The sequence below is a fragment of the Pseudophryne corroboree genome, chromosome 2, assembly GCF_028390025.1.
Source record: "Pseudophryne corroboree isolate aPseCor3 chromosome 2, aPseCor3.hap2, whole genome shotgun sequence".
In the NCBI taxonomy this organism is placed as follows: domain Eukaryota; kingdom Metazoa; phylum Chordata; class Amphibia; order Anura; family Myobatrachidae; genus Pseudophryne; species Pseudophryne corroboree.
The window spans coordinates 697,825,458-697,843,615 of NC_086445.1; the positions used below are offsets into that span (position 1 = coordinate 697,825,458).

At 48.1% G+C, this 18,158-nt stretch overlaps 1 protein-coding gene across 6 annotated transcripts in view; it reads right to left on the reverse strand.

Annotated features, from left to right (window-relative positions):
• ZC3H11A (zinc finger CCCH-type containing 11A) overlaps positions 1–18,158 on the reverse strand; it is a 179,772-nt gene that overhangs the window by 39,707 nt on the left and 121,907 nt on the right. For all 6 annotated transcript variants that reach the window (XM_063955262.1, XM_063955264.1, XM_063955263.1 and 3 more), the window contains 2 exons: positions 5,472–5,537; positions 4,274–4,891 (listed from right to left, as the gene is read on the reverse strand). In XM_063955262.1, coding sequence (XP_063811332.1) covers positions 4,274–4,891; positions 5,472–5,537 — 684 coding nt within the window. The remainder of the gene's footprint in view (positions 1–4,273; positions 4,892–5,471; positions 5,538–18,158) is intronic.

Here is an 18,158-nt window from a genome sequence, read left to right on the forward strand (position 1 = left end):
TTTGGAAGAAACTGCTGACGTGTCCGAAGCTCAGGCCTATCTTCATGGAAGATCAAGTATGGGCTTCTACAGGATAAAGCCCCCAACTCCGACACACGTCTTGCAGAAGCTAAGGCCAACAAAGTGACAGCCTTCCACGTGAGAAACTTGACCTCAACCTCCTGTAGAGGCTCAAACCAGTCCGACTGGAGGAACTGCAACACCACGTTAAGATCCCAGGGCGCGGTAGGCGGCACAAAGGGAAGTTGGATGTGCAGAACTCCCTTCAAAAAAAACTGTCTGAACCTCAGGAAGGGCAGCCAACAATGGATAGGGACGAAATTTGTACATTTATCGATCCCAACCGCAGGCCCATATCCACACCTGCTTGCAGGAAGAGGAGAAAACGTCCCAGTTGAAACTCCACCATAGGAAACCTCTTGGACTCACACCAAGAGACATTTTTTCCAAATACGACGGTAATGTTTAGAAGTTACTCCTCTCCTAGCCTGAATCAGGGTAGGAATAACCTTGCTCGGAATGCCCTTTCCGAGCTAGTATCTGGCGTTCAACCGCCATGCCGTCAAACTCAGCCGCAGTAAGTCTTGATAGGTGAACGGCCCCTGCTGCAGCAGGTCCTCCCGAAGAGGAAGAGGCCTCGGCTCTTCTAGCAGTAGATCCAGAAGATCCGCGTACCAAGACCTTCTTGGCCAATCTGGAGCAATGAGGATCGCTTGAACCCTTGTTCTCATTATGATCTTTAGCACTCTTGGAATGAGTGGAAGTGGAGCAAACACGTACACCGACTGGAACACCCACGGAGACACTAGGGTGTCCAACTCCACGGCTTGCGGGTCCCTCGACCTGGAACAATACCACCAAAGCTTCTTGTCGAGACGAGAGGCCATCATGTCTATTTGAGGTATACCCCAAAGATTTGTCACCTCCGTGAACACCTCCGGATGGAGTCCCCACTCCCCTGGATGGAGATAGTTTCTGCTGAGGAAATCCCCTTCCCAGTTGTCTACTCTCGGAATGAAGATTGCCGACAGTGCCAACGCGTGTTTTTCTGCACAGAGGATTATTCTCGTCACCTCTGACATTGCAGCTCTGCTCTTCGTTCCGCCCTGTCGGTTGATGTAAGCCACTGTCGTTACATTGTCCGACTGCACTTGAATGGACAGATTTCTCAGAAGATGGGCCGCTTGGAGAAGACCGTTGTAGACGGCTCTTAGTTCTAGAATGTTTATCGGCAGGCCGGCTTCCAGACTTGACCACCTTCCTTGGAAGGTCTCCCCCTGAGTGACTGCCACCCAGCCTCGGAGACTTGCATCCGTGGTTAGAAGGATCCAGTCCAGAATCCCGAACCTGCGGCCTTCCAGAAGGTGAGGCAGTTGCAACCACGAGAGGAGTGAAATCTTGGCCTTTGGCGACAGACGTATCCGCTGGTGCATATGTAGATGGGATCCCGACCACTTGTCCAGGAGATCCAGTTGGAAGGACCGAGCATGAAACCTCCCATACTGTAGAGCCTCGTAAGAGGCCACCATCTTCCCCAGAAGGCGAATGCACTGATGAACAGACACCCGTGCTGGCTTCAGGACATCCCGGACCACTGTTTGTATCACCAACGCTTTCTACTCTGGAAGAAACACCCTCTGCACTCCCGTGTCGAGGATCATTCCAAGAAAGGACAACCTCCTGGTTGGTTCCAAATTTGATTTTGGAAGATTCAGGATCCAACCGTGTTCCCTGAACAGGTGGGTCGTGAGAAAGATGGACTAACAGCTTCTCCTTGGACGGTGCCTTTATCAGCAGATCGTCCAGATATGGAATTATGTTCACCCCCTGTCTGCGGAGGAGAACCATCATTTCCGCCATCACCTTGGTGAAAACCCTCGGAGCTGTGGAGAGGCCAAACGGCAGAGCCTGGAACTGACAGTGACAGTCCAACAGTGCGAGATAAGCCTGATGCGGCAGCCAAATCGGAATGTGGAGGTACACATCCTTGATATCCAGGGATACCATGAATTTCCCCTCCTCCAGACTTGATATCGCTGCCCTTAGAGATTCCATTTTGAACTTGAACTCCTTCAAAAGGGGGTTTAGCGATTTTAGGTTCAGAATGGGTCTGACCGAACCATCCGGTTTCGGTACCACAAAAAGGTTCGAATAGTAACCTTTGTTTTGCAGATGAGGAGGGACCGGTATAATAACCTGAGCCTCCACCAACTTCTGGACAGCTGCCTGCAGGACTGCTCTGTCTGCCAGCAAAGCTGGCAAGCCTGATTTGAAGAATCGGTGAGGAGTGAGATCTTGAAATTCCAGCCTGTACCCCTGGGACACAGGTCCAGGCCGGACAACACCAAGACGTGACAGAAAAGCCTGAGTCTCGCTCCTACCGGCCCCACCATCTTTTTCTATCCTCCACAGGGAAAGGAAACGCCACCAGGACCCTTTTAGGGAACTGGAATATTTTCTCAGGGTTTACTCATGCTTTTTCAAAAATTGCATTTAATTCTTTTGACGCAGGGAAGGTTAGCGAGGCTTTCTTATTTTCAGTAAAGTAAGCCTCCTCAACCTGCACAGGTGTTGTATCAGAAATATTCAACACATCCCTAATGGCCTCTATCATCAACTGCACCCCTTTTGCAAGAGATGCTGTCCCCCTCAACATATCCCCATCACTGTCCTCAGTGTCAGAATCGGTATCCGTGTCATCTTGCATATTTTGTGCAAGAGCACGTTTTAGGGAATATACAGGGGGGGGGGGGGGGGGGGGGGCTGAGGTACCAGAACTGGGCCAGACTGCCATATAGCTCTGTAAAGCCTAAGTTGCAGACTCATTTTGTGCAACCCTAGTAGAAATCTGAGAAATCATAGATTTGATAGAGAATAACCACTCAGGCTCCCTTGCTGGTATCTGTGCTAAAACAGTGCAATCCTGATTACATGGAATGGGGTCATCCTGAGAGGACATATCCTCTGCCGCGCATGACACAGAGTCAATGGGCATAGCTTAATGGAGACCATAGACACTCTCCACACACACACACACACGGGAGGGCAGACAGAGTTGCAACCCCAAGAATGGCAAGAGAGAGACAGAGATTGGAGCCAACCCACACACAGCGATTTGTAGGTATAGGGAGACCCCAACCAGCGCTGACTGTGCACCTTAATAGGTTACACAGCCTGTATACAGCCCCCCCCCCCCCCCCCCCCCATACAACCTCCTGGTACCGTGAGAGGTAGCTGGAGTTGTTCTGCAGGGACTTGCTCTTCGCTGACAGCGTTGTGCAGGCAGGAAAATGGCGCTGAACGCTGCTGGGTCCGCTCTGAGAAGCTCCGCCCCCAAAATGGACCTGTCTTTCCGCTCTTCATAGTATTATACTGGCCTGAGGAATTGTGCTGGCTGAGATCCCGGGACCCCGACTGGCTGTGTGACCAGTGTAGGGTATAGGCGCTGGCTCAGGGCGCCCCTCACAGCGCCGCACTATGTACCGCTGAGCCCCAGAGCGCAGTTAGTACTGCGCTCCATACCCTGTTGCCGTCATCTCCACACAGGCCCCCCGCTTGCTAGGGGGGTCGGCGACTCACTCGCCACCAATCCTCTGGCTCTGTAAGGGGGTGGCGGCATGCTACTGGGGTGAGCGATCCCCTGTGGCAGGGAAGGATCGATCCCCTCAGGTGCTTAGTGTCCTGTCATCAAAGATAGTGGATCAGACCGCACAGGGCGGACAATACTCCCCCCACTTAGTCCCACGAAGCAGGGAGGCTGTTGCCCAGCAGCCTCCCTGTAAAAAAATAAACTTTTACTAAAGAAGTTCTGTAGAGCTCCCCTAGCTTTGACCGGCTCCTCCGGGCACATTTTCTAAACGGAGCCTGGTGGGAGGAGCATAGAGGGAGGTGCCAGCCCACACTCTCAAACTCTTAAAGTGCCAATGGCTCCTGGTGGACCAGGCTATACCCCATGGTACTAATGTGGATCCCAGCATCCTCTAGGACGTAAGAGAAATACATAATAGTAACTATACAAAATAGTAATGGTACACACATGGTCTTGTATTTGGTTCCTAGCAGCAGAACCCAACCTGCCAATGGCACTGCAATGATTGTCGGGATATAGGAGTTACATGCCCTGCCACTAAAAAAGAATAGGAAGCAATTTCATGTAGTCCAACAAACACTACAGAAGACTGGATATAACAGTGAGGGTCAGCTATTGGCTAAAACTGAAATATAAACACCAACTAATAAAAGGTCCTTTTAGTTAAAGGACCACGTGTATTACCTGGTCGCTTGGAAATCCGCATTATCTTTGTGTGACTTGATGCAGCACGTAGTGGAGATGAAGCCTCATCACCCTCTGATTTGATGGCTTGTTGGTGCCGGAGAGCTTTCTCTTGCCTAATTTCTTCAAGAGTTTTTACTCGAACTTGTTCGATTGACTGTGAGCTAACTTTTGTCTCTTTTAAATTCACAGAATTTTGTTTTTTTGAGTCCACGTTGCTGCCAGCAGTATTACTTATGACGTGTTGTTTAATTGCATCACGTCGAATGCTCCAACTGAAGACCGATTGGCCACCTTGCTTCTGTTTTTTATCATTCAGATTCTGAGCCTTGACCTGTGTTTCCGCTCCTTGATCGACTCCTGTTTCCAGATCTTTATCTGGCTTATTGTCATCCTTCTGTACCCCGTCATTTAGTTGTCTCAGTCTCTTTTCTGCCAGGATATCATAGAATGACTTACGATGAAGGCTTAATGGGGGTTTAGAAGAAGCAGTAACACTGTCCTCACCGCTAGAAGATACACCTGTGACTTCTTGCTCCTTTCTCTGATTGGCCTTTTCCAGACGTATTTCTTGAAGGGTCTTAACACGGAATTCTGCTGTTGGATTAGCAGCTCTCTCTGCAGGAATAAAAAATGTCCATTAAATGTTTGATGCCTTTGTATTATACCATAATTGACAAAACTTTAAATATCTCATAGAGCACCTTAAATATGCAGGGTTAAGGTGCATACACACTTGGAGAGAAAATGAGCGACGTTGCTCATTTTCCCCCCCATCATGAGCAACGTCGCTCATTTTCTCGGCAAGTGTGTATGCCACCAGCGACGAGCGATGCATGGCCCCGCGGGTCGGCAATGACCCTCGCTGTCGTCTGTGCATGCTCGCTCAATCTGGACTGTCGTCCAGGAGCTGCCTGAACGGCCCGGCCGCTGCCTGACATCACTGAGTGGCATGAACGGTCATATCGCTCAGTGTGTACAGCCGGCCGCCGACCGACCGGACAGGGAAGAGGAAACACCAGACGACGTCGCTCAGAGCACGTCGTCTAGTGTGTATGCACCTTTAGAGAAAGGAGCTTTCCGGTAAGAAATATTTCAGAAGCAATCCTAATTCAAGAATAACGTGCGTCCCGTACCCCCCCTTCTGGCCCGACCACAGTGGTCCATACTTAACCTTGACCAAACAATATGCAGTTACCCATTTCTGTGCTGTTCTGTTCTGCTGGCAGTCCCAATCGATCTTTTAAACGTCTTTGAATCTGAGCTGAAAAAAAGACAGAGGAAGGAAGATGTGGTCCTTATTACATGCATTCACTAGGGGAGATCAACAGTCTTGCAGCTTGACTCTGGATTATCAAAGCAAAGTAAATCTTCCCACAGCAGGTGGTCTACTTTGGGTTACTGTTTTCCTTAATAGGAAGGCACAAAGACTAAATTCCACAAATAATGTTGTATATACACTCCTATAAAAAGGGGCTGATGCAGAAGTTGCACACAAGTCCATTTTCAGGGTACATACACATGCAGAGTTGTATGTGGTTGAAGGGGGCTGTAATGGGGTTATAGTTGGTGAGAAGCAACTTCAGGCTAAACAGTGCAGAGGAAGTACAAATGTGCCTATTTTCCAAAGGGATTTAGGCACTAGGTATAGGTCTGCTGCAAATGTGCACGGATAATGTAGACAGCTATGGAACCAAGGGGCAGACGTATTAACCTGGATAAGGGAAAAAATAGGATTTTAATTACCTACCGCTAAATCCTTTTCTCGTAGTCGTAGAGGATACTGGGGTTCCATTTAGTACCATGGGGTGTAGACAAGTCAACTAGGAGCCATGGACACTTTAAGAAATAGATACTGTACGCTGGCTCCTCCCTCTATGCCCCTCCTACCAGACTCCGTTTAGAAAATGTGCCCGAGGAGACAGACATACTTTGAGAGAAGGATAGATAAGGATAGTGGTGAGATTCCAAACCAGCACACATAAAACAGAGGAAAGCTATGCTAACCTAACTTTAAAAAGGAACAGCAACAGCTGAACCAACAATACTTAACCAAGTAACAGTGCAGGAAGAAGGAAGGACTGGGTGGGCGCCCAGTAACCTCTACGGACTACGAGAAAAGGATTTACCGGTAGGTAATTAAAATCCTATTTTCTCTTACGTCCTAGAGGATACTGGGGTTCCATTTAGTACCACGGGGATGTACCAAAGCTCCCAAACCGGTGGGAGAGTGCTGAGGTTCCTGCAGAACTGACTGACCAAACTGAAAGTCCTCAGAGGCCAAAGTATCGAACTTGTAGAACTTAGCAAACATGTTCGAACCTGACCTAGTAGCTGCTCAGCAGAGCTGTAAAGCCGAGACACCCCGGGCAGCCGCCCAGAAAGAACCCGCCAACCTAGTAGAGTGGGTCTGTACAGATTTCGAAACCGGCAAACCTGCCATGCAATAAGCATGCTGGATACTGAATCTGATCCATCATGCAATTGTCTGCTTTGAAGCAGGACACCCAATGTTATTGGGATCATATAGAACGAACAGCGAGTCGGATTTCCTGTGACGAGCGGTTCTCTTTACATACAACTTAAAAGCCCTCACAACATCCAAAGACTTTGAAGTAGTAGAGGTGTCCGTAACAGCCGGGACCACAATAGGTTGGTTGATGTGAAACGCGGACACCACCTTAGGAAGAAGTTCTGAGTTCAGCTCTGTCCTCATGAAAAATTAAGTAGGGACTCTCGTGAGACAACGCCCCTAGCTCCGACACACGTCTTGCTGAAGCCAAGGCCAACAGTGTGACGGTCTTCCATGTAAGGTACTTTACGTCAACCTCCTGTAACGGTTCAAACCAGTCCAATTGGAGGAACTGCAGCACCAAATTGAGATCCCAAGGTGCCGTGGGAGGCACAAAGGGAGGCTGGATTCGCAGAACACCTCTCAAAAACGTCTGGACCTCAGGGATAAAAGCCAATTGTTTTTGAAAGAAAATGGACGAAATCTGGACTTTTATGGAGCCCAGACATAGGCCAACATCCACACCTGCCTGCAGAAAAAGTCCCAGGTGAAATTCCACAGCAGAATATTTTCTGCTCTCACACCAACAGATGTATTTCTTCCAAATACAGTGGTAATGTTTAGACGTTACCCCCTTTCCTGGCTTGGACCATAGTCGGGATAACTTTGTTAGGGATCCCTCTCCTGTCTAGAATCAGCCACTCCACTTCCATGCCGTCAAACATAGCCGCGTCCCTGTTGCAGAAGATCCTCGCGAAGAGGTAGAGGCCACGGATCTTCGAGGAGCATCTCCAGAAGGTCCGCGTACCAGGCCCTTCTTGGCCAGTCCGGAGCAATGAGTACTGCTTGAACCTTTTCCCTTTTTATTCTTGTGAGAATTCTTGGGATCAGAGGAAGTGGAGGAAACGCGTACACCATCTGATAGACCCATGGAGTCGTCAGAGCGTCTACCGACACTGCCTATGGGTCTTTCAACCTGGAACAATACCGCTTGAGCTTCTTGTTGAGATGAGAGGCCATCATGTCAATGTGTGGATATCCCCACCGACGTGTCAAGCACCTGAACACTTCCGGGTGAAGGCCCCACTCCCCCGGGTGCATGTCGTGTCTGCTGAGGAAGTCTGCTTCCTAGGTGTCTACTCCTGGAATGAAGAACGCTGACAACGCCACAGAGTGGGGGTTTTTTGCCCAGAGAAGAATTCTTGACACCTCTGACATCGCTGCTCTGCTTTTCGTTCTGCCCTGTCGGTTTATGTACGTCACTGCCGTCACATTGTCCGACTGGAACTGAATGGCCCGATCGTGAAGAAGATAAGAGGCGTTGTATATGGCCCTGAGTTCCAGAATGTTGACTGGAAGGGTGACTTCCTGACTTGACCATCTTCCTTGAAACTGCACCCCCTGGGTGACTGCTCCCCAACCTCTGAGGCTTGCATCCATGGTTAACAGGATCCAGTCTTGAATTCTGAACCTCCAACCCTCGTCGAGGTGAGAAATCTGTAGCCACCACAAAAGGGAGAGCCTGGCTTTTGGCAGCAGACTGATCCTCTGGTGCATGTGAAGATGCGATCCGGACCATTTGTCCAACAGATCGAGTTGGAAGGGTCTTGTGTGAAACCTTCCGTATAAGAGGCCACCATTTTCCCCAGAAGGTGAATGCATAAATGCACTGATATGCGAGTTGGCTTCAGGACATCCCGAACCATCGACTGGATTACCAATGCCTTTTCCAACGGAAGGAACACCTTCTGCGACTCCGTGTCCAGTATCATTCCCAGGAATGGGAGCCTCCGTGTTGGCTCTAGGTGAGAATTCGGAAGGTTCAGAATCCACTCATGATCCTGGAGAAGTTTGGTTGAGATGTCAATGCTGTCCAGCAACCTCTCCCTGGACGGAACCTTTATCAGAATATCGTCCAGGTATGGAATTATGTTCACTCCCTGTTTGCGAAGGAGAAACATCTCTGCCATCACTTTGGTGAACACCCTCGGTGCCGTGGAGAGACCAAATGGCAGGGCCTGGAACTGGTAGTCACAGTCATGCAGTGCAAACCGTAGATAAGCCTGATGAGGCGGCTAGATCGGAGTGTGAAGGTACGCATCCTTGACATCCAGAGACACAAGGAAATCCCCTTAATCCAGACCTGAGATCACCGCTCTTAGAGACTCCATCTTGAATACTCTTAAGAACGGGTTCAAGGGGATGAGGTTCAGAATTGGTTGTACCGAACCATCCGGTTTCGGTACTACAAACAAATTGGAATAGTACCCCTTGTTGTGCAGATGAGGTGGAACTGGAACAATGACTTGAGTCTGTACGAGTTTTTGGATGGCCTGCTGTAAAGTTATACTTGCCTCTTGTGAAGCTGGTAAGCCTTATTTGAAGAATCTGTGAGGTGGGAGCTCTTGGAACTCCAGTCTGTAGCACTGGGAAATAAGATCTATGACCCAGGGATCCGGCACGAACTTGACCAGATGTGAGAATTTTAGTCGGGCTCCCACGTGACATTCCTCCAGGCATCGCGGTCTACCGTCATGTTGAAGGCTTTGAGGAAGCAGAGCCTGAGCTCTGATCCGAGGCACCTGCAGTTGCTGGTTTGCGTCGTTTACCTCTTGCGCCTCTGGAGGCCGTAGAAGCACCTCCGGAATTTCCCTTAAACTTGGCTGTCCGAAAGGAATGCAAATTTGAAGATGAATAAGCTTTCTTGGCTGGGGGAGGTATGGAAGGAAGATACGTACACTTACCCGCAGTAGCTGTGGAGATCCATTTGTCTCTCCTTTGAATGGTAGGCCTTCCACGCCTTTCCTGGAGGCCGCATCAGCAGTCCACTGGCGTAGCCACAAGCCCCTGCATGCTGACACTGCCATAGCGGTGGTGCGTGCATTAAGCAAACCAATCTCTTTTATGGCTTCCACCATAAAGTTTGCAGAGTCCTGTATATGCTGCAGGAGTAAAACATCCCCCCTAGACAAAGAATCTAACCCCTCAATTAGGTTACCTGACCATTTAGCAATGGCTTTTGTGATCCACGCACATGCAATAGTGGGTCTCTGGGCCAACCCAGCAGCTGTGTACAATGATTTGAGTGTAGTCTAAATTTTTACGATCAGCCGTATCTTTTAGGGAGGCTGCAACAGGGACAGGCAGTACAGTTTTTGGTGACAGCCTAGAGACTGATGCGTCCACTATCGGTGGATTTTCCCATTTTTTCCTATCCTCCAGAGGAAAAGAAAAAGATGAGAGCAACCTTTTAGGGATTTCAAGTTTATCAGAATTAACCCACGGTTCTTCAAACAGGGTATTCAATTACTTTGACGCAGGAAAAATGACTGAGGACTTCTTTTGTACATTAAAATAAGGTGTCAGAGGATTGTGAGGAATCTTATCAGGAATTTGCAGAACATCTCTGATAGCCTCTATAAGAGCCTCTATTCCCTGTGACAGAGTAGTATCCCCCCCCCCCCCTCCAAATCCACCTCACCCTCCTCCATGTCTGACCAGTCAGAGTCAGACTGCAGCACATGGGCCAGAGATCGTTTTTGCGGACAAATGGGAGGGGATTGAGACGCTGGTTTGGGGACGGAGTCTCTAATTCATAAACTCATCCACAGTCTGTCTTAAGTATTGCATCTGTTTCTCATTTCGGGATAGCTTTGTAGAAATATTTGAGATCATTCCCTTAATGGAATTAACCCACTCCGATTCAGCCCCGCTATTCTGGGAAGGTGCACTGCCCTGAGTACCCAGTAGTGAGCCCCCTGGGGAAGAGGAACACTCCGCTGTACAAGAGACACACTCTTTGCCTGACATAATGTAAATGTGACAGCACTCACACACACACACAGGAAAAATAGGATTTTAATACCTACCGGTAAATCCTTTTCTCTTAGTCCGTAGAGGTTGCTGGGGACTCCGTAAGGACCATGGGGTATAGACGGGATCCGCAGGAGCCATGGGCACACTATAAGACTTTGAATGGGTGTGAACTGGCTCCTCCCTCTATGCCCCTCCTCCAGACTCCAGTTAGAAAACTGTGCTCAGGGAGACGGACATTTCGAGGAAAGAATTTATTGTGTAAACACGGTGAGTGTCATACTAGCTCACACCTCGAACATGCCGCAGAACGTGGCATCCAATAGAACACCAGCCAACGGCATGAAAAATATACAGCCACATGCTGAGAGAATATGTAACACAACCTGTGTGTCAACACAACCAATAATAAGATACCGCATGCCATGGCATGAACAACGTCAGCAACAGCCTGACTGAAAAGAAACACAAGAGTGTAACCATAACCAATAACTGCAGACACAGTACGCACTGGAACGGGCGCCCAGCATCCTCTACGGACTAAGAGAAAAGGATTTACCGGTAGGTATTAAAATCCTATTTTCTCATACGTCCTAGAGGATGCTGGGGACTCCGTAAGGACCATGGGGTTTATACCAAAGTTCCAGACCGGGCGGGAGAGTGCGGACGACCCTGCAGTACCGATTGAGCAAACATGAGGTCCCCATCAGCCAGGGTATCAAACTTGTAGAACTTGGCAAAAGTGTTTGAACCCGACCAAGTAGCCGCTAGGCAAAATTGAACCGCCGAGACTCCTTGGGCATCCGCCCAAAAAGAGCCTATCTTCCTAGCAGAATGGGTCTCCACCGACTTCGGTAACGGCAATCCAGCCGTAGAACGAGCATGCAGAATCGTATCACAGATCCAGCGTGTAACAGACTGCATAGAAGCAGGCGCCCCAATTACGCTGGGAGCATACCGGACAACAGAGCCTCTGTTTCCCCAAACTGAGCCGAATTGGCGACCTAAATATTCAAAGCCTTGACTACATCGAGAGACTTTGAATCAGCCAATGCTTAAGTAACCACAGGCATCAAAATAGGCTGGTTTCTGTGAAACACAGAAACCACTTTTGGCAGAACTATTTTCCGAGGTCTCAATTCCGCTCTATCCACATGGAAGATCAAACAAGGGCTATTGTGAGACAAAGCCACTACTTCCGACACCCGCCTTGCGGACGCCAAGGCCAATAGCATGACCACTTTCCGAGAGAGAAATTTTAACACAACCTTTCATAAAGGTACCAACCAGTGTGACATAAGAAACTGCAACACCACGTCAAGGTCCCACGGTGCCAATGGGGGCACAAATGGAGGTTGGATGTGCAGCACTCCTTTCACAAAAGTCTGAACTTCCAGAAAAGTGGCCAATTCTTTTTGAAAGAAAAATTTATAAGGCCAAAAACTGCACTGAAATGGAGCCTAACTTTAGGCCTGCATCCACACCTGCTTGCAAAGAATGGAGAAAAACGACCCAGATGAAATTCTTCCGTAGGAGCCTCCTTGGATTCACACCAAGACACATATTTTCTCCAAATACAGTGGTAATGCTTTTCAAGCCTGAAGAAGTGTGGGAATGACTTCACTGGGAATACCCTTTCGGGCTAGGATATGGCGTTCAACCGCCACGCTGTCAAACGCAGCCGCGGTAAGTCTTGATACACGCCCGGATCTTGCTGTAACAGGTCCTCTCGTAGAGGAAGAGGCCAGGGATCTTCTATAAGTAAATCAGGAAGAACTGGATACCAAGCCTTCCTTGTCTAGACCGGAACAATGAGGATCGCCTGAACCTTTGTTCTTCTTACGTTTATCACCTTCAGAAAGAGTGAAAGTGGAGGGGACACATAGACCGACTGAAAACACCCAAGGTGTCACGAGGGCGTCCACTGCTATAGCTTGAGTGTCCCTTGATCTGGAACAATATCCTTGAGGTCTCTCGTTGAGGCGAGACGCCATCATGTCCAATTGAGGCACTCCTCAAAGACTTGTCACTTCTGTGAAAACTTCTCGATGACGACTCTATTTCTCCCGGATGGAGATCGCGTCTGCAGAGGAAATCTATTGCTCCGTCGTCTACATCCGGAACGAAGACTGCTAATATAGCGTTTAGCTGTCTTTCCGCCCAGCGGAAAACTTTTGCGGCTTCTGCCATTGCCGCTTTGCTCCTTGTTCCTGTTATGTCGTCCGACAGAATTAAGACGGGCCGATCACGAAGAAGATGTTCGTTTGAAAACAGCTCTTAATTCAAGAATGCTTATTGCAGACAAGCTTCCCAGCTTGACCTTTTCCCCTGGAAATTCTCCCCCCGGGAAGACTGCTCCCCAGCCTCGGAGACCTGGATGCATGGACACCAGGATCTAATCCTGGATCCCGAACCTTCGTCCCACTAGGAGGTGAGAACTGTGCAGACACCACAGGAGCGATATCCTGGTCCGTAAGATTATTTTCCGGTGCATGTGCAGGTGAAACCCGGACCACATGTCCAACTGGTCCTGTGAAAACCAATCCGGCATTTTACCTGCTCACCGAAAAGACCTCTTAAGCCGCAACCATCTTCTTCATCAACGGAACATCTTGATGGGTTGTCACTGCAAATCTGATCCGACTCCGGATCCTCAGATCTCTTTCCACAGGAAAAAACAAAATCTCAACAGTTCAATATCTAATCTTATTCCCACCTCCGACATCTGAGTCATTGGGGTCAACAGCGATTCTCTGTTGAACTGTCAGAGAGAAACAACGATTTGTTTCTTGACCTCGCCGTAGTCAGGAGAGCGTCCTAGTACAGAATAATAATGGCTCTTACTATTGAAGGAAAACCATCATACTGCCATCCCTCCGGTGAAATGGCAATGACAATCCTGGATAGCAAACCCAGGTAAGCTTAATGCGGACGAACCGTATTTAAACCCACTTTCTTCTTTTACGTGTTGGAGATCCCTGCCGGAGAGATTCCATCCTGTATTTCAACCTCTTAAGTAGAAATTTTTTCTTTTAATGACAGGGACAGCAGGACAATGTCCTGATCCTGACGCAATTCTGGCATAGCGTCGCATACTACCTCCCCTTACAGAGGAGAATCGGTAAGATCTATTTGAAAAATCACTGAGGGGAATCAACTGGAAACTCCAGTATGTCCACCTTTGGTTTCTATTTTTAACTCACTGGTCCAAGTCCATTCCAGGACTGACTAAAAAGTATTAGACGAGTTCCCACCGATGTGGGCTCCAGCAAGATAGGTGCATGTGGTAGAAACAGAAGACGATATCTGCTTCTGCGAACCTGTCAAGGCCGCAGACCTCTTACCTTTTCACCTTCCACTATCTGCAAAGAAAGGGAAAAAAGAACGGTATCCAACCGGTTAAAATGACTGCATCCCACAAAAGAAAGCGTCATCAACCGTTGTGAGGGAATCTATCTCCAGAAGGTAGACTTACCAGTGGTATCTGCCGAGATTAAGTTAACCAAGGCATCCCCAAACACCGGTTACACCTTCATAGGGAAGATACTCCAGTATCTCTCAGAGTCAGCCTCAGCATTCTCATGGTGAATCCACAACGCCCTCCCAGTCGAGAGGGCCATGGAAATGGCCCGCACACCCAAGAGTCCCATAACTCTTGTAGTCGCAAGGCAGCCTGCTGCAATGTTCTAGAGCAGACCCAACTTAAGAAATATCCCCACTCTCTCTAGGATAATTCTATCGGATACCAAGGTAACCGACCATTTCTTTTTTTTCTCACAAAGACAGAAAAAAGTTCTTTAATAGCAATATCATATACTTCTTAATAGAAATTCTAAATGTCAGTAAATCAGCAGGAAGTAAACACAAGGCACACAATCAAATGGAGCATAAATATCAGCATGGAATATATGTGTCTCATTTGTGACCAGATTATAGTTTTATTATTGCATAAGCTACTGACAGAGTTTCAGGATAGTAATAATAATATAATTAGGGGATAGATGTGGGAGTAACATTGCCATCTGGGACCAGTAATCCGTTATTACTGTCTGTTAGTTACTGACTGTGCCTGGCCTGCTGCATATAGGCAGAGAATATAAATCCAGGCTTGTGCCTGCCAGGCTTCCGTAACTCTCAGCTCCCCCCTCCTCCCCATCTGCAGCAGGCTGCTGGAGAGTGATTGAGAATAGAAATCACTCTGCTGCAGGCAGCGGCTGTGTGAGAAGCAATCGAGAGGTATGTGTATGTATGTAGGTAGGTATGTAGGTAGGTATGTAGGTATGTAGGTAGGTAGGTAGGTATGTATGTATGTATGTATGTATGTATGTATGTATGTATGTATGTATGGTCGGAGCGATCAGCCTGTGGCTAGACATTTTTTACAAGCCAAACACTCCATTGCAGTCTTGCGGCATCGTATAATTGACCATATCCCACCACTGAAGAGAGGTGGAGATTGTGGTCAACTTTTATTGAAAGCTGAGGCCCGATGGATATTCCTGCTAGATACTCTGTCCCCTCGTGGGCTTAATGAACATGCAGGGCTATCAGCATTTATTTAATTGTTGCATTTGTTAATCCCTTCTGCAGTGATTTTTGTCACCATATCTATTTATTATGCTTGGCCATATATTAATTTTGTTAGTCTGCTAGATACACTGTTCTGTTCCTATGGGCTGATTCCATGTGAACAGTATTTGTGCCCTGTAATTGTTGCTTTGGTTACATGGCAACAATATTGTAACTAGTTTAAAGGTTACATTCTACATCTTATTGTGTCCGATCAGCGTGTGTTATTTTCAGTTGTTACATTCCGGCAAATGGTGCTATCTGTGCCTTGTATATTGAGCATTTTGCTATCTGTCTATTAACTATTTAATCAGAGGATTTTATTGTATGTGCTCTGGTTTGTAACAGTTGATCCATTTTCTATTGATCGTCTAATTCTCAATTTCCACTATTTAGAGGTGTTCCGGTCCGGGTGCTCCGTGACGCCGAGGCCGGCGCCCCAGCATGACGTCATTACACCAGCGGGACGCGACGGGCGGCTGGCGCCATGGATCACCAGACGGGGGTATTTAGGTGAGTGACACTGTTATATTTGTTTATCCTGACGAAAATGTTTTACTAAACATTGAAACGTTGATATCAGACTTGCGTCTGCCTCTTTATTGTATGCCGTGAGTGCCGCCGTTATTCCGGATGTATGTATGCATGTATGTGTATATGTGTGTATATGTGTGTATATGTGTGTGTATGTGTGTGTATGTGTGTGTGTGTGTGTGTGTGTGTGTGTGTGTGTGTGTGTGTGTATGTATCCTGGCAGTGCCTCACCTGTGCATGTATAATAATGTAGGTGCTTGCCAGCAGACTGATGGATATTATTAAAATGCTGCTGATACATGTATAGTGCTCCACAGTAAGGGGGTATGTGCAGATTATGCAGGCATGTCATACATGTGCAATACATGTGTCAGACAAAGGCTGTGCATGTGTCTAATCGCTGTGTGCTTATATGGACCGAGCACTAGATTGGGGAAGAGCTAGTTTTTTTTTTTTTTACTTCAATAGTTTTTATTGGAGGTAAAAATAATTTTTATGGGGTACAGAAAAAAAAAGGGGTTCGAGTAAAACAACATATTATGGAGGTAGAAGGGGAGGTACACGAGGAGGGGGGGGGGGGGGGGGGGCATCCAGAACAGGAATAGGAACAGGTACATTGAGAGCGAGCATAAATAACATAGTAAATACCTAGCAATAGAAAGGTGTAAAAAACTAGTTTTATGGTAAGAACTTACCCTTGTTAAAACTCTTTATGCGAGGTACACTGGGCTCCACAAGTCTGGACAATGGGGTGTAGAGCAGGATTTTGATCCGAGGCACCAAAAGGCTCAAAGCTTTGACCTTCTTCCCAAGATGCATAACGCCGCCTCCTATATCACCCCGCCTCCCAGCACAGGAGCTGTTTAGTTAACCAGCCCAATGCAGTAGCAGGAAAAAAGACGACAACGGTTAGTAGCCACATACACCACACTCACGACAAGAGAAGTGTCAGCGGCTAATGCCATATCAACCCAAAGAAGCTAAGTGCGTCAGGGTGGGCGCCTTGTGGAGCCCAGTGTACATCGCAGAAAGAGTTTTAACAAGGGTAAGTTCTTACCATAAAACTCGTTTTCTGCTGCGGGGTACACTGGGCTCCACAAGTCTGGACAATGGGGGATGTCCTAAAGCATTTCCTTATGGGAGGGGACGCACTGTAGCGGGCACAAGAACCCGGCGTCCAAAGGAAGCATCCTGGGAAGCGGCAGTATCGAAGGCCTAGAACCTTATGAACGTGTTCCCGGAGGACCACGTAGTCGCCTTGCACAACTGATCAAGGGTCGCACCACGTTGGGCCTCCCAAGAAGGTCCAACAGACCGAGTAGAATGGGCCGTAATATGAACAGGAGCTGACAGACCAGCCTTCACATAAGCATGCCCAATCACCATTCTAATCCACCTGGCCAGGGTCTGCTTGTGAGCAGGCCAGTCACGTTTGTGAAATCCAAACAAAACAAAGAGAATCAGACTTTCGAATAGTAGCAGTTCTCTTCACATAGATACGGAGAGCCCGTACCACATCCAAAGACCGCTCTTTGGGAGACAAATCAGGAGAGACAAAAGCTGGAACCACAATCTCCTGATTAAGGTGGAACGAAGAAACCACCTTCGGTAAATATCCGGGACCTAAGAACCGCCCGGTCACGGTGAAAAATAAGATATGGGGAACTACAAGACAAGGCACCCAAATCCGACACTCTTCTAGCAGAGGCAATAGCCAGCAAGAACACCACCTTAAGGGAAAGCCACTTAAGGTCAGCTGAACCAAGAGGTTCAAATGGAGGCTCCTGCAACGCCTCCAAAACCACCGACAAGTCCCAAAGAGCCACAGGCGGGACATAGGGAGGTTGGATACGCAACACACCCCGAGTGAAAGTATGAACATCAGGTAAAGTCGCAATTTTTCTCTAAAACCACAGCGACAAAGCAGAAATATGAACCTTGAGGAAGGCCAGACGCAGGCCTAAATCTAGGCCCTGCTGTAGAAAAGCCAAAAGTTTGGCTGTACTAAACTTGGAAGCGTCATAATGGTTAGATGCGCACCAAACAAAGTAGGAATGCCAGACCCGATGGTAAATCCGAGCAGAGGCCGGTTTCCGGGCCCGCAACATAGTTTTAATGACCTCTTCAGAAAAACCCTTCGCTCTTAAGACGGAAGCTTCAAGAGCCACGCCGTCAAAGACAGCCAGGCTAGGACCTGGTAGACACAGGGGCCCTGAACGAGGAGGTCTGGGCGTTGTGGAAATAGAAGTGGACGCTCTGACGATAGGCCTTGCAGGTCTGAGAACCAGTGCCGTCTGGGCCACGCCGGAACTATGAGAAGCAGATTTCCTTTTTCTTGCTTGAACTTCCGAATTACCCTGGGCAGGAGTGACCCCGGAGGGAACACGTACGGCAACCGAAACCTCCACGGCACTGCCAGCGCATCCACGAATGCTGCTTGAGGATCCCTTGTCCTTG